At 45.3% G+C, this 25,493-nt stretch overlaps 1 protein-coding gene across 1 annotated transcript; it reads left to right on the forward strand.

Moving 5' to 3' along the window:
- Positions 1–1,510: 1,510 nt before the first annotated feature.
- LOC109874746 (carbonic anhydrase 4-like) lies at positions 1,511–19,139 on the forward strand. Its single transcript, XM_020466761.2, has 9 exons — positions 1,511–1,651; positions 8,746–8,812; positions 8,901–8,927; positions 9,095–9,265; positions 9,380–9,528; positions 10,154–10,249; positions 10,363–10,441; positions 10,615–10,781; positions 17,586–19,139. The coding sequence occupies exons 2-9, from the start codon at positions 8,746–8,748 to the stop codon at positions 17,775–17,777; spliced, it is 948 nt and encodes a 315-aa protein (XP_020322350.1). The 5' UTR covers positions 1,511–1,651; the 3' UTR covers positions 17,778–19,139.
- Positions 19,140–25,493: the final 6,354 nt, after the last annotated feature.

Below are 25,493 nucleotides of genomic sequence, written 5' to 3' on the forward strand. Positions count from 1 at the left end.
AGCACCAACTGTCAGAGCAGCTCACAGATTACTGCACCTGTACATAGCCCACCTATCATTTAGCCCAAACAACTACCTCTTTCCCAACTGTATTTAATTAATTAATTAATTTTGCTCCTTTGCACCCCATTATCACCATCTATTGGATTTATATTGCCCCAAGTCGTTAGTCGTGATAGCTAGAGGGACTTTGTAGTCAGGAGGAAACTGTACTAATGTTTGGCACTCTCCGGCTTAGTTTACAGTCATCATTGGTAACAAACTCTGTAACCTGGGACATTTGCCAACCATGGATTAAATACTGTAGTACATTTTGAAAATGAAAAACACATCAGATCTCCCTTGCTGTGTACTATGTGAGTTTTGTCAGACAAGCTACAACACAGGAACATGAGCAGTCACTAAGGCCAATGTATTGACCAAGCTACAATGAACTTATCAATCATACCTCTCAAGTACATTGACATTTTTTATTGACGTCATGTTCTGGCTTAGTTTACAGTCATCATTGGTAGCAAACTCCGTAACCTGGGGCTATATTTTCCAACACTGGATTAAACACTTGATAGTAATCTGAAAAGAATCACTAACAACGCAACCAAAATGTCATTCAAGTTATGGAATATGGAAAGTGGGTGTCTGATGCATCTGCTTGTGCCCTGAACTTAACAGTATGCTCTTGTTTTTAATGAATTCTGAGACACTGTACTGAGGGTTTAACACTATCTGCCCTGACAATGACTCAGATTATGGCAATGGATCATAAATAATATGACATGCATCTTCAATAGGATCTACAAATCTCTGCCGAGAACCATTTTTTCTTATAAAAATTTCAGGGATGATTGATTCACTTGGCATAAAATGGTGTCTGCCTGGGTTTCCTCTTTTCTATTTCAATATGTTATTTCAATTCTCCCCACAGTTTATATCAGTGAGTGGTGTAAATTGTAATGGAAAAGGTGGAGAGACAACCCAGCTAGCACACAATGTTCTGAGAACCATGTTTCTTACAGCTTGGAGAGTGTGGTTGTCCGGTGGTTATTTTGCATAGTAGGATAGTATCTTGGCTTTGGAACATTCTCAGCATAATGAGAAAGAAGAATTAACAACATGTTATTTTCTTCTCAATAGAGAAAGAGAGGAAAGGAGGAAAGATTGCTTCCTTTGAAGCTGGACAGTTTTTCTTCTGAAGAGAGCAAACATGCTTTTATCCAGTAGGGAGTCAAGGGGTGTGAAGATATTCCCCTAATCTATATTAATCTATGGAATTAGTCTCTATGTCAGGTTGAAAATAAAGTGCATTGTGGATGTATTTTGCAACTGTTGTATTGTTTAAAACACTATGATGAACTGTAGACCAAATAACCTCCTGTTGAATCACTTTGTTTAGGTTGACTGGTTGTGCTGCTATGAGGACTACGTACAATTAAGGTTCCAGTTAGTCTTTCTGCCTTTCTTTTTTTTTACTGTAGGCCTACTGCTCTAAAGTTAGCCCAGGTGAAAGAAGCCTCAACATACACCCCCCCCCCAAGGTGATCAAAGGAGGCGTGTTTAGTTTAGCTAGTTGAGGTGTGCGACTGAATAAAAAGAGGAAGGATGGGAGGCTGAGCGCACAGGACGGACAGGTGAAGACAGGTGTGGCTTCAAGGTAAGATCATGCTGGCATTGATGCAAACAGACATTGATGCCACAATATGCCCTGCTTTTAAGATAGGATGGGTTCTATTTTAACAAAACTAACGCAATAGTAAATCTAAGCGCTGGCGGGAGGGCTATACAGTAGGTTTGGGGGTGTGTCAGATACAGTGGGGCAAAAAAGCATTTAGTCAGCCACCAATTGTGCAAGTTCTCCCACTTAAAAAGATGAGAGAGGCCTGCAATTTTCATCATAGGTACACTTCAACTATGACAGACAAAATGAGAAAAAAAATTCAGGAAAATCACTTTTTAATGAATTTTTAATGAATTTATTTGCAAATGATGGTGGAAAATAAGTATTTGGTCAATAACAAAAGTTTATCTCAATACTTTGTTATATACCCGTTGTTGGCAATGACAGAGGTCAAAAGTTTTCTGTAAGTCTTCACAAGGCTTTTCACACACTGTTGCTGGTATTTTGGCCCATTCCTCCATGCAGATCTCCTCTAGAGCAGTGATGTTTTGGGGCTGTTGCTGGGCAACACGGACTTTACACTCCCTCCAAAGATTTTCTATGGGGTTGAGATCTGGAGACTGGCTAGGCCACTCCAGGACCTTGAAATGCTTCTTACGAAGCCACTCCTTCATTGCCCGGGCGGTGTGTTTGGGATTATTGTCATGCTGAAAGACCCAGCCACGTTTCATCTTCAATGCCCTTGCTGATGGAAGGAGGTTTTCACTCAAAATCTCACGATACATGGCCCCATTCATTTTTTTCCTTTACACGGATCAGTCGTCCTGGTCCCTTCGCAGAAAAACAGCCCCAAAGCATGATGTTTCCACCCCCATGCTTCACAGTAGGTATGGTTTTCTTTGCTGCAACTCAGCATTCTTTGTCCTCCAAACACGACGATTTGAGTTTCATCTGACCATATGACATTCTCCCAATGTTCTTCTGGATCAACCAAATGCTCTCTAGCAAACTTCAGACGGGCCTGGACATGTACTGGCTTAAGCAGGGGGACACGTCTGGCACTGCAGGATTTGACTCCCTGGCGGCGTAGTGTGTTACTGATGGTAGGCTTTGTTACTTTGGTCCCAGCTCTCTGCAGGTCATTCACTAGGTCCCCCCGTGTGGTTCTGGGATTTTTGCTCACCGTCCTTGTGATCATTTTGACCACACGGGGTGAGATCTTGCGTGGAGCCCCAGATCGAGGGATAATTGCTCCCACAGTTGATTTTGTTCAAACCAAGCTGCTTACCTATTGCAGATTCAGTCTTCCCAGCCTGGTGCAGGTCTACAAGTTTTTGTTTCTGGTGTCCTTTGACAGCTCTTTGGTCTTGGCCATAGTGGAGTTTGGAGTGTGACTGTTTGAGGTTGTGGACAGGTGTCTTTTATACTGATAACAAGTTAAAACGGGTGCCATTAATACAGGTAACGAGTGAAGGACAGAGGAGCCTCTTAAAGAAGAAGTTACAGGTCTGTGAGAGCCAGAAATCTTTCTTGTTTGTAGGTGACCAAATACTTATTTTCCACCATAATTTGCAAATAAATTCTTTAAAAATCCTACAATGTGATTTTCTGGATTTGTTTTCCTCATTTTGTCTGTCATAGTTGAAGTGTACCTATGATGAAAATTACAGGCCTCTCTCATCTTTTTAAGTGGGAGAACTTGCACAATTCGTGGCTGACTAAATACTTTTTGCCCCACTGTATACTGTATGTGTGCTATTTTTATTTTATGGACGCAGATGCTGGCAGTGGCGTGAAAGGTCTGCGTTTTTATGAATAAACAAGTTGTGTGTGTGTCGAGGCTTGGTCCGTCACTGGCTGGCCAATCATTACATGCTCCATGGCTAAATATGTGGTTTCTTCCAATTACTTATTGTATTGTTTGTATTGCATTGTCATCGACTTCAATTTGAATGTTAGTCCGTTATAGCCTAGTTCTTAAATTGCCTACCTCATATTTGAAAAATATGTTGAACATGTTTGTAGTCCACATTGTTCTAACTGCATTGCTTCAATATGGGGGGCACTCAGAGTCTGAGCAGGGGTGGCCGAACACAGGCGCCATGGAGGTTGGTGTGGGGATTACATTTTTTATATTTAATTTTACCTTTATTTAACTTGGTAAGTCAGTTAAGAACAAATTCTTATTTACAGTGACAGCCTACCCTGGCCAAACCCGTATGATGCTGGGCCAATTGTGCGCAGCCCTGTGGGACTCCCATTCATGGACGGATGTGATGCAGCCTGGTTTCAAACCAGGTACTGCAGTGACAGCCTCACTCTAGGCTCCCAAGAGGCTCCCGTGTGGTGGGTCACCAGGTGCACAGAGACTGTTTCGGGTAACCAGGAGCACAGAGCCTGTTTCGGGGTAACTAGGTGCACCGAGCATGTTTCAGGTTACCAGGTGCATGTGGTTCCTGACAGCGGAAATATAGACGTCTTAGTGTCTGGGGAGGGGTGCTTAAGTTTGGTTGCACCGTTTCGCCTGGTGGGCAAGGTTATGGAGATGGCTGAGGCCCGGTCGGGATGCGAGGATGGGTGATGCCCAGTGAGATGTTGACCGGTGTCGACCGGGTTGTCAACTGGTTAGGGAGAGTAGGTGTGTAGGCGTGGAGGTCTGTAGTTCCAGGGAGTAAGCTATACGTTCTCAGGCCCAGGGAGAGAGCAGGCAGGCAGGCAGGGAGTGTAGGCCTAGAGTTCTGGAGTCAGAGGTCACCAGGTCAATGGGGGCCTGTCTAGAGGCCCAAATTAATAGGTGTGTGAGTGACACTGTCCTTCAGGGGAACAGAGCAGGCAATTAATGTAACATCGTGTGAGATTAAAATGGACTAACCAAAATGGACTAACATGTAAAAGGCTTGTCAGTTGATATTCTGAAAGTAGTTTGAGGGTTGTAGGTCACATGACCAGGGAACTATTGAAATGTAAAAAGTAAAAAAAATGAATGTATAACCGTGTGAGATTAAATTTGACAAACTAAAGGGTGTACAATATAGAACCTTGGTTGAGTCCAGTAGGTCACATGACCAAGAAGCTTTTGGAATGAGAAAGTTTGAAAAATTAATGTAAAATCTTGTGAGATGAAAATTGACAAACTAAAAAGTGTGCAATATAGAAGGGTAGTCAGTGGACATTCTGAACCTTGTTTAAGGTCAGTAGGTCACATGACCGAGGAGCTATTGAAATTCAAATGTTTGCAAAATTCATCTAAAACATGTGACATGAAAATGGACAAAATAAAGGGTGTGCAATGTGTGGTCCCACTGAGTGTACATTCTGAAACTTGTTTGAGGTCAGTAGGTCACATGACCAAGGAGCTTTTGAAATTAGAAATATTGAAAAACATTGAAAATCAATGTAAAATCGTTTGAGATGGAAATGGACAAACAAAAGGTTGTGCTACATATACGGCTACTCAGTGGATATTCTGAACGTAGCTTGAGGGTTGTAGGTAATAAGACTAAGGAGCTATTGAAATTGTAATCTTAAAAAAAGCTAAATCTCATGAGATGCAAATGGACAAAAAAAGGATGTCCAATGTGTAGGCCCACTGAGTGTACATTATGAATCTTTTTTTGAGGTGTTTATTTTAATTTAATTTAATTTCACTTTTATTTAACTTTATTTAACTATTTAATGAGGTAGGTAGATTGGGTGGGCTATTTACAGATGGGCTATGTACAGCTGCAGCGATCGGTTAGCTGCTCAGATAGCTGATGTTTAAAGTTAGTTAGGGAAATATAAGTCTCCAGCTTCAGCAATTTTTCCAATTCGTTCCAGTCATTGTCAGAAGAGAACTGGAAGGAAAGGTGGCCAAAGGAGGTGTTGTCTTTGGGGATGAGCAGTGACAAGTACCTGCTGGAGCGCGTGCTACGGGTGGGTATTGTTATCGTGACCAGTGAGCTGAGATAAGGCGGAGCTTTATTTAGCGTAGACTTATAGATGACCTGGAGCCAGTCGGTCTGGCCACGAGTATCTAGCGAGGGCCAGCCAACTAGAGCATACAGGTCGCAGTGGTGGGTGGAATAAGGGGCTTTGGTAACAAAACGGATGGCACTGTGATAGACTGCATCCAGTTTGCTGAGTAGAGTATTGGAAGCTATTTTGAAAATGACAGCGCCAAAGTAGAGGATCGGTAGGATAGTCAGTTTTACGAGGGTATGTTTGGCGGTGTGAGTGAAGGAGGCTTTGTTGCAAAATAGGAAGCCAATTCTAGATTTACATTTGGATTGGAGATGTTTAATATGAGTCTGGAAGGAGAGATTACAGTCTAGCCAGACACCTAGGCATTTGTAGTTGTCCACATATTCTAAGTCAGAATCGTCCAGAGTAGTGATGCTAGTCAGGCGGGCAGCGAACAGTTTAAAAGCATGCATTTGGTTTTACTAGCTTTTAAGAGCAGTTTGAGGACATGGAAGGAGTGTTGTAATGGCATGGAAGGAGTGTTGTAATGGCTCGTTTGGAGGTTAGTAACACAGTGTTCAAAGAAGGGCCAGATGTATACAGAATGGTATCGTCTGCGTATAGGTGGATCAGGGAATCACCCGCAGCAAGAGCCAGAGACTGCCAGAGGTCCGGACAACAGGCCATCCGATTTGACACACTGAACTCTATCTGGCAAGTAGTTGGTGAACCAGGCGAGGCAGTCAATTGAGAAACCAAGGTTGTTTAGTCTGCCGATAAGAATACGGTGATTGACAGAGTTGAAAGCCTTGGCCAGGTCAATGAAGACGGCTGCACAGTACTGTCTTTTATTGATTGTGTTTATGATATCGTTTAGTAGCTTGAGCGTGGCTGAGGTGCATCCGTGACCAGCTCGGAAACCGGACTGCACAGCGGAGAAGGTACGGTGGGATTCTAAATGGTCAGTGATCTGTTTATTAACTTGGCTTTCGAAAACTTTAGAAAGGCAGAGCAGGATGGATAAAGGTCTATAACCGTTTTGGTCTAGAGTGTCACCCCCTTTGTAGAGGGGGATGACCGCGGCAGCTATCCAATCTTTAGGGATCTCAGGCGATACGAAAGAGAGGTTGAACAGACTGGTAATAGGGGTTGCAACAATGGCGGAAGATCATTTTAGAAAGAGAGGGTCCAGATTGTCTAGCCCAGCTGATTTGTACAGGTCCAGGTTTTGCAGCTCTTTCAGAACATCTGCTATATGGATTTGGGTGAAGGAGGAGCTGGGGAGGCTTGGGCAAGTAGCTGCGGGGGATGCCAAGCTGTTTTTCGGGGTTGGGGTAGCCAGGAGGAAAGCATGGCCAGCCGTAGAGAAATGCTTATTGAAATTCTCGATTATCGTGGATTTATCGGTGGTGACAGTGTTACCTAGCCTCAGTGCAGTGGGCAGCTGGGAGGAGGTGCTCTTATTCTCCATGGACTTTACAGTGTCCCATAACGTTTTGGAGTTAGAGCTACAGGATGCACATTTCTGTTTGAAAAAATGTAAATAAATAATTTTAAATAGTTTGAGACGTAAACCGAAAAAAAGTGTGTGCAATGTGTGTCTATGCCATCGGGTTAGCTGGAACCCGTTTTAAACGTTTTAGGAGTAATGGTTTAAGAGCTATTGAAATGTGAACATTTTGATTTGTCACTATTTTGACAGTCCCTCAGTGCTGTTTGTGGATGTAAGGAAAACTACAGGTGAATATGAGTTGAATATCCAACTTGAATCTGTCTTTACCTCGGTATTATGAACTGCGGTACGGTTAATACTGGCTTTTTGTGGGTCTTAACTTCCCATTAGTGCTGTATGAAAATGGCACCTTTGCGTCAGTTTAAAAGGATACACCTCAAATATTGCCACCCCTCTCCCTCAGCGCAAGTGAGCTGATGTTAGACAGCTAAATTTCCATACCTGGCGTTCAGAATGGAAAATGCCAGTGTGCAAGTCTTTACTTAACGAAATTGCAAACTATAATGTCCGTTTGACACTTGCGCCTCCTACCGCGAGCCGAAAATAGAGCCCAACATGTTTTAAGTGGTGCACATCTCATTTATTTAGCCTGGCTAATACATTATTTGTTTGTTTTCAGGCTGCCTAGTAATTTACCAAGGTATGAATTGTATAAAGTGTGAGGTTGGGGTCTCCAGTCATGTAAAAAAAAAGAAAAAAAAGATGATTGCCCTATGAAATATTTATAATTGCTCCCATCTGTCACTTGCACTTATGTTAGCTTTTTTCAAAAGCATCAGAACCAACCGAACATTTCAACTACAACAACATTCTCAGTAAAAGGTTATAGAAACGTTTTACTTGCTATAATAACAAAATAATTATAAAATAATTATAGCTCCTTTCCGGATGCTTAAAGCGCTCACCTCATCCACCACCAATTTGTAGTACCCACATGGATGATGCAGGCAACCACTTGTGCCAGAACGCTCAACACATATCAGCTATCAGGTCGATAAGTGAGGAATGATATTTTCCAATTAGGAACGAGGGGGATTATTACATGGCAATGATGGAAATGGGGCCAGGTTGATAATTTACAGATTATTTTTTATTTTTTATTTTATTTTACCTTTATTTAACCAGGCAAGTCAGTTAAGAACACATTCTTATTTTCAATGACGGCCTGGGAACAGTGGGTTAACTGCCTGTTCAGGGGCAGAACGACAGATTTGTACCTTGTCAGCTCAGGGGATTGAACTCGCAACCTTCCGGTTACTAGTCCAACGCTCTAACCACTAGGCTATGCTGCCGCATTATGATGATGATGATGATAAAAATAATGAATAACGCAATAATCCACATTATAATTCACATTTCCTGTTGCTGCAGGATTATTTTCCTGCTGTCGCAAACTGGGTCAAATTAAGATCCTACATCTGTAGCCAGGACATCGGGTTAACACCCCTACTCGCTATGACTATGAAATGTGGTTGTTTATCTACCTTAGTTGAATTACCTGACTCAGTTGCTCTAGATAAAATTGTCAACTAAAAATCTAAGTTTGTGGGATGTTGAAATCAAGGCCAGGGCAGACTGACCAAATTTCAACCACATTTCAACATCCATGGCTCTTCTGACGTCGGTCGGTGCTTAGTGGTCTCTCTATTCATCATTTCCTATACCTCGCTTTCAGATGAATCGACTTGTGGTTATCGTTGCGACACTCTTTGTCCCCACTACATACGGTGCTGCAGGCGGTTGTAAGTGATTATTCTATTATTTTGTTGGACTGTGACTCTATCAATGTTGTGACTCTGCATAACTTTTTCCCTTCTTCAATTGTAACAGTGTGGTGTTACCATGATCCTAGTTGTGGTAAGTATTGATTTTACCCACTGATTACAGTGTAATTTCTACTCACAAATTGATGTGATTGCGATAGCAGTGGATAATAGACTAGAGAATTGATTTATTAGCATATTATATGACCCTTATAAAATGATGGTACATTGACACCATGGTATGATTGATTCCACGTTAAGATGACACCACTTGGTCCGCCATTGTCACTGAACATTGCAATGGATCCCGTCAGTCTCCCATCAACATCGTCTCTGCATCAGCAGTGGGCGATGAAACCCTGACTGCCTTCACTTTCACTAAATACGGAGACAACTCCACAATGAACAAGATCAAGAACACTGGCAAAACTGGTGAGGAGAATGGATGGATGCCCACTTGAGGAAAATGTATGTACTAAACCAGGAACCTTCATTTTCGAAATGTAACCAATTCCTCTCCTATTGTTCCTCCTCTCTTTCTTTCAGTCAAAGTGACGCTCACGAGTGGTGTCCAGGTTACAGGTGGGGCACTGTCTGAGGCCTATGACAGCCTGCAGTTTCACCTCCACTGGGGGAATGGTACCTCAGTACCTGGGTCGGAGCACACAGTGGATGGAACACGCTACCCCATGGAGGTATGGGAAGGTTCAACACAACATTGCTGTGTTCTGATTCTCTAACCTTCTCCAGAATTATGCCCCCTCCTTTCCACACTCCCACTTCTTGGATTAGTGCAAGCATGGCTGGAAGGAATTTCCACCATATTCCAAACACTAATCCAATCCTTTTGAATTCATGCAGGGAAGAGTGTATGCGTGCACTTCGGGAGAAGGGTTGAGATTCTGAATGTAGCCCATGTCACATGGGGTGACACTTCTCATACTGATGCACATATACCACACTCCAATGGACCAATGTCAAGGTCTTCATTTAGCCTTAGTCCAGTCTGAATTATTCCCCTCCAGCCAAACTGCATCCCTGCCACTTGGTTTACTAGAAAGCTGACAGATGGGGAAATGTAACCTCTCTCAAATTAATAAATGGTGCAATAGTCCACTGTTGTACTGAGCTCATGAGGCATTTATATGTTCCTTTCCTCAAGAATTGGAGCATATATATATAATTAAATGACATTTCTTTTGAACAGCTGTAAGTATGGCAGATTGTAGTCTACCTTTTTAAATGTATCATTCCAATATTTTAATTTTCCAATGGATTCAGATAACTTTTATAGATCATCTGTTATGCTTCACCTTTCAGATGCACATAGTAAATGCCAAGTCGTCGCTCAATGGCAATACGACCGCAGCCGTTGCAGACGACACGGGACTCGCTGTTCTTGGCTTCTTCATAAAGGCGAGTGGATGGTTTAACCTTCCTAGAAATGGCATCCATTTTTCCACTGTAGATTGGGCATTTCAGTGTTTTATTGCTGTTTTTGTTTATTAAGTCAATCTTGTTCCATAAAGGCCATGCCAAGTAATGTGACTGGTTCACCAGAAGCCTGGAATACTCTGACATCATACTTGGCCAACATCACACTAAAAGGTGAGAAGAGAGATTTAACTGGTTCTGATTTGATCAAGAACTACTTCCTCGAAATAAAGTTTGGAAGAGGATTTGGGTTGAATTTTTCTCTTTGAATTCAACATTTGTATTTTTCTTGTTCCATTTCAGTACCATATTATTTTGGTATACGTTTTATTTCTCTCTTCCTCCAGATGAGTATATAAATATTACTCATGATGCTTTTTCATTGGATGAGCTCCTGGAAGGGGTGGACCGCACTAAATACTACCGTTACCTTGGATCCCTGACCACTCCAAACTGCAACGAGGCTGTGGTGTGGACCGTGTTCAAGGACCCTATCAAAGTCAGCCAGGATTTGGTGAGTTTGTGCAACAATTTCACAATAAACTGAATAATAAATTATAAATAAATTATAATAAATACATTTCTACTTACCAAGAAATAAACATAGCCCCGACAAGAAACATGGACTGTATTCAAATATCTTCAAGTGCAGGATCCATTCCTTATCCAGTCTGCTTTTGAAATATTATCACAGTAATAATACCGGCCTGAGGAACGACACATGGAACAAGGGCTTAATACGGTAATCAGGGGGAGCTGTAATCTATAACAAACCTTGTTCAGTCTCCTCAGGACGTTGAATGGCCCCACAAACTGCGGACCCAGCTTCTGGCAGGGCAGGTGGAGGGGCAGGTGGAGGGTCGAGAGCCAGATCTGGTCCCCCGGCGCGAACACCGGGGCCTCACTGCAGTGGCGGTCGGCGCTCTCCTTCTGCCACCTGATGGCCCGTTGCAGGTGCACATGGGCAGCGTCCCTTGTCTCCTCCGAGCACCGAAACCACTCATCCCCTGCAGGTGCTTTGATCTGGCTCTGATGCCACGGTGCCAGAACCGGCTGATAACCTAGTACGCATTGGAAAGGAGATAGGTTAGTGGCGGAGTGAGTTCTGGGCCATCTTTACCCAGGGGATGAAAGCCGCCTTCTCCATCGGCCAGTCTTGGCAATAGGACCGCAGATACCTACCCACATCCTGGTTAATTCTCTCCACCTGGGCCTCCCGGGTGGTGCAGTGGTTAAGGGCGCTGTACTGCAGCGCCAGCTGTGCCATCAGAGACTCTGGGTTCGCGCCCAGGCTCTGTCGTAACCGGTCGCGACCCGGGAGGTCCGTGGGGCGACGCACAATTGGCCTAGAGTCGCCCGGGTTAGGGAGGGGTTGGCCGGTAGGGATGTCCTTGTCTCATCGCGCACCAGCGACTCCTGTGGCGGGCCTGATAACCAAGGTTGTCAGTGCATGGTGTTTCCTCCGACACATTGGTGAGGCTGGCTTCCGGGTTGGATGCGCGCTGTGTTAAGAAGCAGTGCGGCTTGGTTGGGTTGTGTATCGGATGATAACCAAGGTTGTCAGTGCATGGTGTTTCCTCCGACACATTGGTGTGGCTGGCTTCCGGGTTGGATGCGCGCTGTGTTAAGAAGCAGTGCGGCTTGGTTGGGTTGTATATCGGAGGACGCATGACTGTCAACCTTCGTCTCTCCCGAGCCCGTACAGGAGTTGTAGCGATGAGACAAGATAGTAGCTACTAAAACAATTGGGTAAAATTATAATAAAAACATTTTAAAAATCTCTCCACCTGCCCGTTACTCTCGGGGTGAAAACCTGAGGTGAGGCTGACCGAGACCCCCAGACGTTCCATAAATGCCCTTCAAACCCTGAACGTGAACTGGGGACCCCGATCAGAAACTATATCCTCAGGCACCCTGTAGTGCCGGAAGATGTGGGTGAATAGGGCCTCCGCAGTCTGTAGGACCGTAGGGAGACCGGGCAAAGGAAGGAGACGGAAGGACTTAGAAAACCGATCCACAATGACCAGGATCGTGGTGTTTCCTTGTGACGGAGGAAGATCCGTCAAGATATTCACTGATAGGTGTGACCATGGCCTTTGTGGAATGGGTAGGGGTTGTAATTTCCCTCGGGTGTCTAGGTGCCTTGCACTGGGCACACACAGAGCAGGAGGAAACATAAACCCTCATGTCCTTAGCCAGGGTAGACCACCAGTACTTCCCACTAACACACTAGCGCACTGTCCGACCAATGCCAGGATGACCAGAGGAGGGTGACGTGTGGGCCCAATAGATCAAACGGTCGCGGACAGCAGACGGAATGTACAGACATCCAACTGGACCGGCTCTGTACGTAATGCCCGCTCGATGTCCGCGTCCACCTCCCACACCACCGGTGCCACCAGGCAAGAAGCCGGAAGTATGGTAGTGGGATCCGTGGACTGCTCCTCTGTGTCATACATCCGGCAAAGTGCGTCTGCCTTAGCGTTCTGGGAACCTGGTATGTAGAGGATAGGGTGAAAACAAAAAGGGTGAAAAACATAGCGCACCCTGCCTGGCGAGGTTCATTCTCCTCGCCGCCCGGATGTACTCCAGATTGCGGTGATCAGTCCAAATGAGAAAAGGGTGTTTAGCTCCCTCAAGCCAATGCCTCCACGCCTTCAGAGCCTTGACAGACAGCCAACAACTCCCGGTCCCCCACATCATTGTTACGCTCCGCCGAGCTGAGCTTCTTCGAAAAGAAAGCACAGGGGCGGAGTTTTTGTGGCGTACCCGAGCGCTGAGACAGCACAGCTCCTATCCCAGCCTCGGACGCGTCCACCTCCACTATAAATGCCAAGGAGGGATCAGGATGAGCCAGTATGGGAGCCGAGGTAAACAGAGCCTTTAGGTGACCAAAAGCCCTGTCTGCCCCAGCTGACCACTGCAGTCGCACCGGTCCCCCCTTCAGCAATGAGGTAATGGGAGCCTCTACTTGACCAAAACCCCAGATAAACCTCCAGTAGTAGTTGGCAAACCCTAACAACCTATGCACCTCCTTTACCGTGGTTGGAGTCGGCCAATTACGCACGACTGAAATGTGTTCATTTTCCATCTCCACCCATGATGCGGAAAGGCGGTACCCTAGGAAAGAGACGGACTGTTGGAAGAACAGAAATTTCTCAGCCTTGACGTACAGGTCATACTCCAACAGTCGACCAAGCACCCTGCACACGAAGGGACAGATGCTCGGCGCGTGTAGCGGGTATATCAGAATGTCAATGAAGACTGCGGGAGCATTCATCAACCCGTACGGCATGACATAGTCATAGTCAATTGACCTCGATAGTCAATACACCGGCGTAAGCCTCCATCCTTCTTCTTCACAAAAAATAAACTCGAGGAGGCAGGTGAAGTGGAAGGCCGAATGTATCCCTGCTCCAGGGATTCGGAGACATATGTTTCCATAGCTGCCGTCTCCTCCTGTGACAGAGGATACAAGTGACTCCTGGGAAGTGCTGCGTCTACCAGGAGATGTATCGCGCAATCCCCCCGTTGATGGGCTGGTAGTTGAGTCCCCTTTGTCTTACAGAAGGCGAGAGCCAAATCGGCATATTCAGAGGAAATGTGCACGGTGAAGACCTGGTTTGGACTTTCCACCATAGTTGCACCTATGGAAACACCTACACACCTCCCTGAGCACTTACGTGACCATCCCTTGAGAGCCCTCTGTTGCCAAGAAGTAGTGGGGCCATGATAGGCCAACCAGGGTAGGCCCAGCACCACGGGAAATGCAGGAGAATCAATAAGGAAGAGACTAATTCTCTCCTTATGACCCTCCTGCGTTATCATGCATAAGGGAGCGGTGGTCTCCCTAATCAGCCCTGACCCTAATGTCCGACTATCTAAGGCGTGCACAGGGAAGGGCATATCAACAGGAACAGTAGGGATCCCTAAACTATGTGCAAATGAACGATCAATAAAGTTCCCAGCTGCGCCTGAATCTACTAGCGCCTTATACTGGGAATGCAGGGAAAACTCAGGAAATTATATGAACACAAGCATGTGAGCAACAGGGAGCTCTGGTTGAGTCAGGTGCCTACTCACCTGGGATGATCCAACAGTGCCCTGCCTGCTACCTCGACTCCCTGCAGAACCTCCCCAGCAACGACCAGCAGTGTGTACTCTGCGGCCACAGGTGGTGCAGGGAATGCCCCCTCTCCGGTCCCCCTCAGAGCAGCACCTCCTAGCTCCATAGGTGTCGGATCGGAGGTGCTGGGGGATGGAACTGACGGATCCCGATCCGGACGTCCACGGGAGGCCAACAGGTTATCCAGCCGGATGGATAGGTCCACCAGCTGGTCAAATGTAAGGGTGGTGTCTCTGCAGGCTAGCTCCCGATGAACGTCCTTGCGTAGACTACACCTGTAGTGGTCGATCAGGGCCCGCTCATACCATCCTGTGCCGGCGGCCAGAGTTCGAAGTCCAGTGCAAAGTCTTGTGTGCTCCTCATCCTCTGTCTAAGATGAAACAAGCGTTCTCCCGCCCGGAAGCGGCGGGTGAAATCCTCATAGTTGTCCAACATCACTCCTTCCCTTCCCCAGACGGTGTTGGCCCAATTCAAGCGCTTTCCCAGATACACAGGAGATGAGGGCGTTCACACCCTCGCGTCCCGAAGGAGCCGGGTGGACGGTTGCCAGGTAGAGCTCCAGCTGGAATAGGAACCTCTGGCACCCGGCAGCCATCCCATCATATTCCCTCGGGAGCTCGAGCCGAATCCCACTGGGTTCAGGTGAAGGAGGGGTGGACAGCGGTGTGGCTTGTTGTGGGAGCTGGGGTGATGATGATGGGGTTGCTGGAAAACCCCCTCTCTCCCATCGCTCCATGGTTTGCTGGACGCTCTCCTCCACAGGTATAGGAGGGCTGTATGCACCTGCTGACTCCATTAGGTCGGGTGCGTGTTTCTGTCAAATGTCTAGGTGATGCTGGTAAGGCGGAGTCAGGCTCAGGACACAGAGATGAGTAATACCGGAACTTTACTTAAAAACAATATTCCATGAAGGAGACAAAATAATCCAGTTCACAAAACGAGACAACTTGACAATAATAAACACGCACAAAATCAAGGTGGAAACCAGAGGGTTAAAGAGTGGAACAATGATTATGGAATGGAAACCAGGTGTGTACGATGAAGACAAAACAAATGGAAAATGAAACATGGATCGGTGGTGACTACAAAACCAGTGACGTCGACCGCCAAACGCCGCCCGAACAAGGGGAAGGACCAACTTCGGCTGAAGTAGTGACAGGGTCAAACGTTTCAGGTAGCCTTCCACAAGCTTTCCACAATATGTTGGGTGAATTTTGGCCCATTCCTCCCGACAGAGCTGGTATAACTGATTCAGGTTTGTAGGCCTCCTTGCTCGCACACACTTTTTCAATTCTGCCCCAAAACGTTCTATGGTATTGAGGTCAGGGCTTTGTGATGGCCTCTTCAATACCCTGACTTTGTTGTCCTTAAGCCATTTCACAACTTTGGAAGTATGCTTGGGGTCATTGTCCATTTGGAAGACCCATTTGCGACCAAGCTTTAACTTCCTGACTGATCTCTTGAGATGTTGCTTCAATATACATCAACATAATTTTCCTTCCGCATGATGCCATTTATTTTGTGAAGTGCTTCAGTCCCTCATGCAGCAATGCACCCCCACAACATGCTGCTGCCACCCCCGTGCTTCATGGCTGGGATGGTGTTCTTTAGCTTGCAAGCATCCCCCTTTTTCCTCCAAACATAACGATGGTCATCATGGCCAAACAGTTCTATTTTTGTTCCATCAGACCAGAGGACATTTCTCCAAAATGTACGATCTTTGTCCCCATGTGCAGTTGCAAACCGTAGTCTGGCTTTTTTATGGCGGTTTTGGAGCAGTGGCTTCTTCCTTGCTGAGCGGCCTTTCAGTTTATATCGATATAGGACTTGTTTTACTGTGGATATAGATACTTTTGTCCCGGTTTCCTCCGGCATCTTCACAAGCTTCTTTGCTGTTGTTCTGGGATTGATTTGCACTTTTTGCACCAAAGTACGTTCATCTTTAGGAGACAGAAGGCGTCTCCTTCCTGAGCGGTGTGACGGCTGCGTGGTCCCATGGTGTTTACACTTGCGTACTATTGTTTGTACAGATGAACATGGCACCATCAGGCGTTGCTCCAAGGATGAACCAGAATTGTGGAGGTCTACACTTTTTTAGGTATTGGGTGTTTTCTACAATGATGTTAAGCAGAGACACTGAGTTTGAAGGTAGGTCTTGAAATACATCCATAGGTACGCCTCCAATTGACTCAAATTATGTCAATTAGCCTATCAGAAGCTTCTAAAGCCATGACATAATCTTCTGGAATTTTCCAAGCTGTTTAATTTTTATTTTACTAGTCAAGTCAGTAAAGAACAAATTCTTATGTTCAAAGACAGCCTAGTGGGTTAACTACATTGTTCAGGAGCAGAATGACAGATTTGTATCTGGTCAGCTCGGGATTCAAACTTGCAACCTTTCAGTTACTAGTCCAATGCGCTAACCACTAGGCTCCCCTGCAGCCCCAAAGGCACAATCAAATTAGTCTTTGTAAATTTCTGTCCCACTGGAATTGTGATGCTTTGAATTATAAATTAAATCATCTGTCTGTAAATAATTGTTGGAAAAATTACTTGTGTCATGCACAAAGTAGACGTCCTCACCGACTTGCCAAAACTATAGTTTGTTAACAAGAAATGTGTGGAGTGGTTGAACAACGAGTTTTAATGACTCCAACCTAAGTGTATGTAAACTTCTGACTTCAACTGTACATATCCTGTATCATAATTTTGAGCCAGTTTCAAACAGCAGGTTAATAATCCTGCAGCAACAGGAAATATGAATTATGTGGATTATAATTTTTTGACATTTTTTTACAGGGGTTGCTACATTTTTCATTAGGGAATATGTCAAGTCTGAAATGAAAATCACAAACTTTAGAAAAGCTTTTTAAACCTTGAATACAGTAGAAGCAACAACAGGATGATCAAATTAAGATATCACAATCTGTACATCTATTTCAGTGATTTGTCATTTTTATTCAACTTTTAACCAGAATGCAGTGACATGCCTCAAAGTTGTTTTTGTGATCTATTTATATATTTACTTGGAGAGCAGTTATCTCAAAGTTTAGTTGATTTCACATTACTTGGCAGCTCAACTGAAAGTAGATGTTGAGCTGACGTTTGTACCCAGTGGGGAAAGCCATTGGGCCAGCCTGATGTCACACTTATGTCTATGATCCCAGTAATTCATTAACCTTCTCTACTCAGATTGATCTCTTCAGCACAACAGTGCACATTGACCACAACTCCACCTCTGACTTGATGACCAACGTCTTCAGGAACATCCAGCCTGTCAACGACTGGGTGGTAACGACCCAGGGCCATCCAGCGTCGGGAGCCTCCACAATGCCCTCCTCTCTGGGCCTAATGGCCCTTGCCTGGATGCTGCTGAGCGTTTAGTGACGGCTAGTAACGCCTCACCTGAAGTGCACTACCATACATACATCGATTACCAACAGGGTTCACTTTGATCCAAGGAGAAGCTATTTGATAAAGCAACAATTATAGTAAAATATCAATTTATTTATTATCCAAACATCATTAGACATGTAATCAATCTGAAAAAGAAAAATGACCGAAACAGACTTATTTTAACAAAATTACAGTACATTTTAATGTACCGTATAATGAAAAAATATGTATGTGCATTTCTTCAACCCATAATACTAAGAAGCTAATTGACCATAATTTGATTAAAGTATCATTTAGTTTTCTGAAGTTTGAAGTAAATATTAATGCTGTCATATTTATGTAGTTAAAGCGACTGCCATTTAAAGAGACAGTACATCAGTTCACTTCAAAAGGTGATCCTGAGAGGCGACTTTTTGGACGACTTTATTGGAAGATTTTTATATGCATTGGAAGACTTTAATATGCACAAAATAAGGTAATTTTGGTTTTGTACACAGTCTTATGATACGTGGCATAGAAAAGTATAATCTTAGGTGAGTACGTGGATAGCTATATCTAGGCAGATGATCTGTCTTACTGGTCAAAATAATTGATTCCAGTCCCCCTCCGCCCTCTGGTGGTATGAATAACTTGTAATTAAAGTATGTCTACAGAAAAACCTTGATAAAAAAATTCATCCTATTTATCAAATTACAATAGGCGGGCTGGGGTCAAAACAGTTACTGAGGATTAAAGGGATGTTGACATGGTGTCTGCCTTAGAATGACAAGACAATTGATGAACATTGACAAATGGCCATTCCTTTAGTCAATGCAGTTTTACCAGTTGTCGTGAAAGGTCATTGTATGTCAACAGCAGTATAGAAGACTTAGGGCGGTGGTAGACTTAGGTGGTATGCCTGAATGCATGTCTCAGTGTGCCTACATTACTTTTCCACATGTACACTATTGCCTCAATGAATTCTGTATATTTAGTCATGCTGAATTTGCAACCAGGTGGGAGGTGGGAATTTACCAGTTGTGAAGTAGTAAATACCATTTAGATGAATTCATGTCCTTTGAACTCGTTGAGAAATCCCGATTGGCTAATGGCCAACAAGCTGCGTCAACCAACATTTAAATGTCCAGCTATCATGTTTGTAAACAAATTATAGAGTAAAAAAAGAAACATTAATAGATTGCTTTTTGTTGTTATATTTTACATGACTCCTTCATGCTTTGTTGAATATGAACTTTCTTGTTTACCCAACGGTGGGACAGACTGTTTGTTCCCACACTCGGGACTCTGACTCTCTATTGGTTACACAGACTTTTGGCCTCCCATCCCATTCTAACCACCTCTCGCCGGCTTTGTATTTATGTTACCTGATGAAATTGCTGTACAGTATGATCTTGTTGCCATCTAATGCACATTCAAATGTCATAAATCAACACTGCAGAGCTCTCCTTGTCATCTTCCTTGCCTTGATTCTATGACTGTTAATGATATCTGGAAATGTGCATGTACACCCTGGCCCATCTACTGTTGCTAGCCCCAATTCTGACTTGTGCTCTGAAATCTGCTTCACTGATTTCTGCTCTCGTAAAAGCCTGGGTTTTCTGCACGATAACACTAGAAGCTTATTACCTAAAATGTATCAATTGAAAGTTAGTTACTTTAAGGAGCAGTTCACTCTCTGTGGGTCTAACCCCAAGAAGTTCTGGAAAACGGTTAAAGACCTAAAGAATAAACTCTCACTCACAGCTGCCCATGTCACTTAAAGTTGATGATGTGGTTGTTACTGACAAGAAGCACATGGCTGAGCTTTTTATTCACCACTTCATTAAGTCAGGTCTACTATTTGACTCAGCCATGCTTCCTTGCCCATCCAACAATTTGTAATCTCCTTCCCCTTCTAATGTGACCAGCCCCGATACTCCTCCCTTTTTTCCCCTGCCCCGCTACAAAGTCTCTCCCTGCAGGAGGTCACTGAGTCCGAGGTTCTAAAGGAGCTCCTTACACTTGACCCTAAAAAACATCTGGGTCAGATGGTTTAGACCCTTTTTTCTTAAGGTTGCTGCCCCTATAATCGGCAAGCCTATCTCTGACCTTTTAAACCTGTCTCTCCTCTCTGGGGAGGTTCCCATTGCTTGAAAGGCAGCCATACCCCTCTCCCCACAGGTTTGATTACTACCTCTGAGGGTTTAGAGCTTGAGGTAGTCACCTCATACAAGTACTTGGGAGTATGGCTTGACGGTACACTGTCCTTCTCTCAGTACATATCAAATCTGCAGGCTAAAGTTAAAACTAGAATTGGTTTCCTCTATCGTAATCATTCCTCGTTCACCCCAGCTGCCAAACTAACCCTGATTCAGATGACCATCCTACCCATTCTAGATTACGGAGACATACTTTATAGATCGGTAGGTAAGGGTGCTCTAGAGTGGCTAGATGTTCTTTACCATTCGGCCATCAGATTTGCTACCAATGCTCCTTATAGGACACATCACAACACTCTATACCCTTCTGTAAACTGGTCTTTCTGTATACCCGTCGCAACCCTCACTGGTTCACTGGTTGATGCTTATTTATAAAAACCCTCTTAGGCCGCACTCACCCCTATCTGAGATATCTACTGCAGCCCTCATCCTCCACATACAACACCCATTCTGCCAGTCACATTCTGTTAAAGGTCCCCAAAGCTCTCACATCCCTGGGTCGCTCTCCTTTTCAGTTCGCTGCAGCTAGCGACTGGAACGAGCTGCAACAAACACTCAAACTGGACAGTTTTTTATCTCAATCTCTTCATTCAAAGACTCAATCATGGACGATAATCATGGACAATATCAATATTGTTGTTGTGTTGTGTTGCTAATTATCATGGGGCGGCAGGTAGCCTAGTGGTTAGATCGTTGGGCTAGTAACAGGAAGATTGCAAGATCAAATCTTTGAGCTGACAAGGTGCAAATCTGTCGTTCTGCCCCTGAACAAGGCAATTAGCCCACTGTTCCTAGGCCGTCATTGAAAATAAGAATTTGTTCTTATCTGACTTGCCTGGGGAAAAAATGTACACTCTTACTGACAGTTATGTCTGCTTTGTGCAATGTATTGTTGTCTCTACCTTCTTGCCCTTTGTGCTGTTGTCTGTGCCCAATGTTTGTACCCTGTTTTGTGCTGCTACAATGTTGTGCTGGCACATGTTGTGTTGCTGCCATGCTATGTTGTTGTCTTAGGTCTCACTTTCTGTAGAGTTGTGTTGGTTCTTTTGTTGTGATGTGTGTTTTGTCCTATATTTTTATTTAATATATTTTTATTTTTAATACCAGCACCTGTCCCCGCAGGAGGCCCTTAGTCTTTTGGTAGGCCGTCATTGTAAATAAGAATTTGTTCTGACTTGCCTAGTTAAATAAAGGTTAAATAAATACATTAAAAATCATTTAGCTGCCGAAAATGCTGTTATAGAAGTAATTTCCTTAGTAGGTGACATCAGAGGTCAGCAAGTGGTAGAATTTGGATCTCAGGGATGATGACATTCCCACTAGTTGGAGGGCCATTCAAGTTGGTTTTCCTCAGTTGTATGTGGTTAATTCGCACTTTCCACTTGGTTACGAAAACAGCATTAGTGAGGTACTGTTATCATTTCCTTCAGACTCTCCTCCTTTTTATGTGAATCATTAATCAACCCTGAAATTGCAGAGCCCCAAATTCAAATTACATAAATAATAATAATAATCATTCATGAAAATACAAGTGTAATACATCAGTTAAAATCTTAACTTCTTCTTATTCCAGCCTCCTTGTCAGATTTCAAAAATGGTCCTTTTGTTCGATAAAGTCCCTCTTTATATCCCAAAAAAGTCAGTTTGACTCAGTAATCCACCGTTTTCCCTCGTTTAAAATGCATACAAATGAATCCCGAAAGTTACCAATAAACTTCGTTCAAACAAGTCAAACAACGTTTCTAATCAATCCTCAGGTACCCTAATATGTAAATAAACAATCAAATTTAAGACAGAGAAATGTATGTTCATTACCGGAGATAAATAATGAAGTGAAAAAAAGTGAAAGAAACCCAGCCTGAAACTCTTTCTAAAGACTGTTGACATTTACTGGAAGCCATAGGAACTGCAATCTGGGAGGTAGTCCATTGATTTTCCCATAGACATGCATTTTAAGTGGTGTCACTTCCCAAAAATATTTTTTCTGGATGGATTCTCCTCGGGTTTTCACCTGCTTTATCAGTTCTGTTATAACCACAGACATTATTTGATCAGTTTTGGAATCTTTTGAGTGTTTTCTATCCAATACTACCAATTATATGCATATCCTAGCTTCTGGGCCTGAGTAACAGGCAGTTTACTTTGGGCACCTCATTCATCCAAACTTCCGAATACTGCCTCCTATCCCTAAGAAGTTTTTAATGGAACTGTGTAAAGATAGGAGATTGACAAAATAGTATGTTGAATAACTATCCTTGCATACAGAGGAATTATTAAACAAGTGTTAAACAAGGAGTGTAAAGTATATGCTGGGGTAGAGGAGTATAATTTACAGAGAACTATAGCTATATTATATGGTTGAAATAAATCTATGCTATTGGAATAAATAACGGTAATAGACACATAGAGGACAGTACGGTAGTATGGTTTATAGTAGCACCTCCAAGAGGCATTTAGTAATGTGGATAAACAGTAGGAGGAAACAGAGTGTGGACGAGCAATCCACGACTTAACAGACCACTAGTGTAACAGTTTTCCTCCTCTTCTGACTAGGAGTATGAAGGATCGGACTAATGCGCAGTGTGGTAAGTGTTTATGTTATTCTATTGTAACAGAAACACTAAACAAAATAACATTGAGAGCGAAACGAAAATGAAACAGTCCTGTAAGGTGCAGCAACACAAAACATAAAACAACTACCCACAACCCATAGTGGGAAAACAGGCTGCCTAAGTATGGTTCTCAATCAGAGACAACGATAAACAGCTGCCTCTGATTGGGAACCATACCAGGCCAAACACAGAAATACAAAAACATAGAACAACACATAGAATGCCCACTCCAACTCACATCCTGACCAAACTAAAATAGAGACATAAAAAAGGAACTAAGGTCAGGACGTGACAACTAAGAAGATATAGTCCAGGAATGACAGGGATAAATATTAAAGCAACAGAGGAGGATTGGTTTTAAATAGGTGAATAGCACAATAAAAATAACTAAGACAGCATAGCTAGTGCGGGTATTAAATTAAGATAAAAGAATAACTAAACAATAAATACAAATTTGAAAGTAAGGATATCAGTAGCAATAGGACAAGAAAGAAAGAGAAAAATAAATACTGAGAATGTTTAAAGAAGGAGAAGGATTGTTCAAAAGTATAAAGAAAGCTTATGCTGCAGGTTCAGGAATGTTGAAGAAGGACAATGAAAAGTCAGACAGGAAGAAGGTGGAATGGTTTACACAACCTCCACCATACACCAGTGGGTAATACCCCCTGGTGTTTGGAGTTGTGGAAATATAGAGAGAAATAGAGGTGAAAGATGATAAAGAGTGTCACGTTCTGACCTTCATTTCCTGTGTTTTGTATTTAGTTAGTATGGTCAGGGCGTGAGTTGGGTGGGCAGTCTATGTTTGATTTTCTATGATTTGGGGTTTTCTATGTTTCGGCCTAGTATGGTTCTCAATCAGAGGCAGGTGTCATTAGTTGTCTCTGATTGAGAATCATACTTAGGTAGCCTGGGTGTCACTGTGTGTTTGTGGGTGATTGTTCCTGTCTTTGTGTTTGCACCAGATGGGACTGTTTTAGGTTTTCTCACATTTGTTGTTTTTGTTAGTTATCTCATGTGTAGTTTCTTTATAAATTAAAGAATATGAATAACCACCACGCTGCGCTTTGGTCCGCCTCTCCTTCAGATGAAGAAAACCATTACAGAATCACCCACCAACCAAGGACCAAGCGGCGTGGTAAACAGCAGCGACGACAGAAGCAGCAGCGGCCAGCATCACAGGAGGAATGGACATGGGAGGATGTATTGGACGGCAAGGGTTGCTACACCTGGGAGGAGATCCTGGCGGGAAAGGATCGCCTTCCATGGGAACAGGTGGAGGCAGCTAGGAGAACAGAGGCAGCCGGAGAGAGGAGCCGGCGATATGAGGAGGCAGCACGACAGTGCGACAGGTACGAGAGGCAGCCCCCAAATTTTTTTGGGGGGGGGCAGACGAGGTGTGGTACTAAGCCAGGTAGCAGACCTGAGCTCACGCCTCGTGCTTATTATAAGCAGCGCATTACTGGTCAGGCACCGTGTTATGCGGTTAAGCGCACGGTGTCGCCAGTGCGTGCCCATAGCCCGGTGCGCTATAGGGCAGCCCCCCTAAAGTGCCATGCGAGTGTGGGCATTGAGCCAGGGCGTATGGTGCCTGCTCAGCGGGTCTGGTCGCCGGTACGCAGTTTTGGTCCAGGTTATCCTGCGCCGGCTCTGCGTGCTGTGTCTCCGGGGCGCTGGGAGGGTGCAGTGCGTCCTCTGCCTGCGCTCCGCTCGTGCCGGGCAAATGTGGGAGTGGAGCCTAGGGGAGAGGTGCGTGTAGTGAGCACTAGATCTCCCATGCTTATCCACAGCCCGGTTCAACCTGTGCCTGCACTCTGGAGGGTCCGGGCTAGAGTAGTTGTCCAGCCTGGGGAAGTGGTGCCAAGGTTGCGCACCAGAGCTCCAGTGCTCCCCCACAGCCCGGTCCTTCAGGTGCCTCCTCCTAACACCAAGCCTCCTGAAGGTCTCTCCAGCCTGGTGGTTCCTGTGGCAGCCCCACGCACCAGGCTGTCTCTCCGTCTCCTCCCTGCAGGTGGTCCCGCCTGTCCGGCGCTGCTGCCGGAGCCTCCCGCCTGTCCGGCGCCACTGCCGGAGTCTCCCGCCTGTCCGGCGCCGCTGCCGGAGCCTCCCGCCTGTCCGGAGCCTCCCGCCTGTCCGGCGCCGCTGCCGGAGCCTCCCGCCTGTCCGGCGCCGCTCCTGGAGCCTCCCGCCTGACCGGCGCCACTGCCGGAGCCTCCCGCCTGTCCGGAGCCTCCCGCCTGTCCGGCGCTGCTGCCGGAGTCTCCCGCCTGTCCGGCGCTGCTGCCGGAGTCTCCCGCCTGTCCGGCGCTGCGGCCGGAGTCTCCCGCCTGTCCGGCGCTGCTGCCGGAGTCTCCCGCCTGTCCGGCGCTGCTGCCGGAGTCTCCCGCCTGTCCGGCGCTGCTGCCGGAGTCTCCCGCCTGTCCGGCGCTGCTGCCGGAGTCTCCCGCCTGTCCGGCGCTGCTGCCGGAGTCTCCCGCCTGTCCGGCGCTGCTGCCGGAGTCTCCCGCCTGTCCGGCGCTGCTGCCGGAGTCTCCCGCCTGTCCGGCGCTGCTGCCGGAGTCTCCCGCCTGTCCGGCGCTGCTGCCGGAGTCTCCCGCCTGTCCGGCGCCAGAGCCCCTCAGCCCAGAGGCGCCAGAGCCCCTCAGCCCAGAGGCGCCAGAGCTTCTGCCCCTCTGTCCAGAGCTTCTGCCCCTCTGTCCAGAGCTTCTGCCCCTCTGTCCAGAGCTTCTGCCCCTCTGTCCAGAGCTTCTGCCCCTCTGTCCAGAGCTTCCGCCCCTCTGTCCAGAGCTTCCGCCCCTCTGTCCAGAGCTTCCGCCCCTCTGTCCCGAGCTTCCCCTCTGTCCCGAGCTGCCCCTCTGTCCAGTGGGGTCATTGAGAGGGGTGGCCATGATGAGAAA

This window comes from Oncorhynchus kisutch, linkage group LG30 (assembly GCF_002021735.2).
Source record: "Oncorhynchus kisutch isolate 150728-3 linkage group LG30, Okis_V2, whole genome shotgun sequence".
NCBI lineage: Eukaryota > Metazoa > Chordata > Actinopteri > Salmoniformes > Salmonidae > Oncorhynchus > Oncorhynchus kisutch.

What these genes read in the sequence shown, in the direction of transcription:
- LOC109874746 (XM_020466761.2), top strand. Translation starts at nt 8,746, where the DNA reads ATGAATCGACTTGTGGTTATCGTTGCGACACTCTTTGTCCCCACTACA. An exon ending in ATACGGTGCTGCAGGCGGTT is followed by an intron (nt 8,813 to 8,900) that starts GTAAGTGATTAT and finishes CAATTGTAACAG; the next exon opens with TGTGGTGTTACCATGATCCT. An exon ending in TTCTTGGCTTCTTCATAAAG is followed by an intron (nt 10,250 to 10,362) that starts GCGAGTGGATGG and finishes TGTTCCATAAAG; the next exon opens with GCCATGCCAAGTAATGTGAC.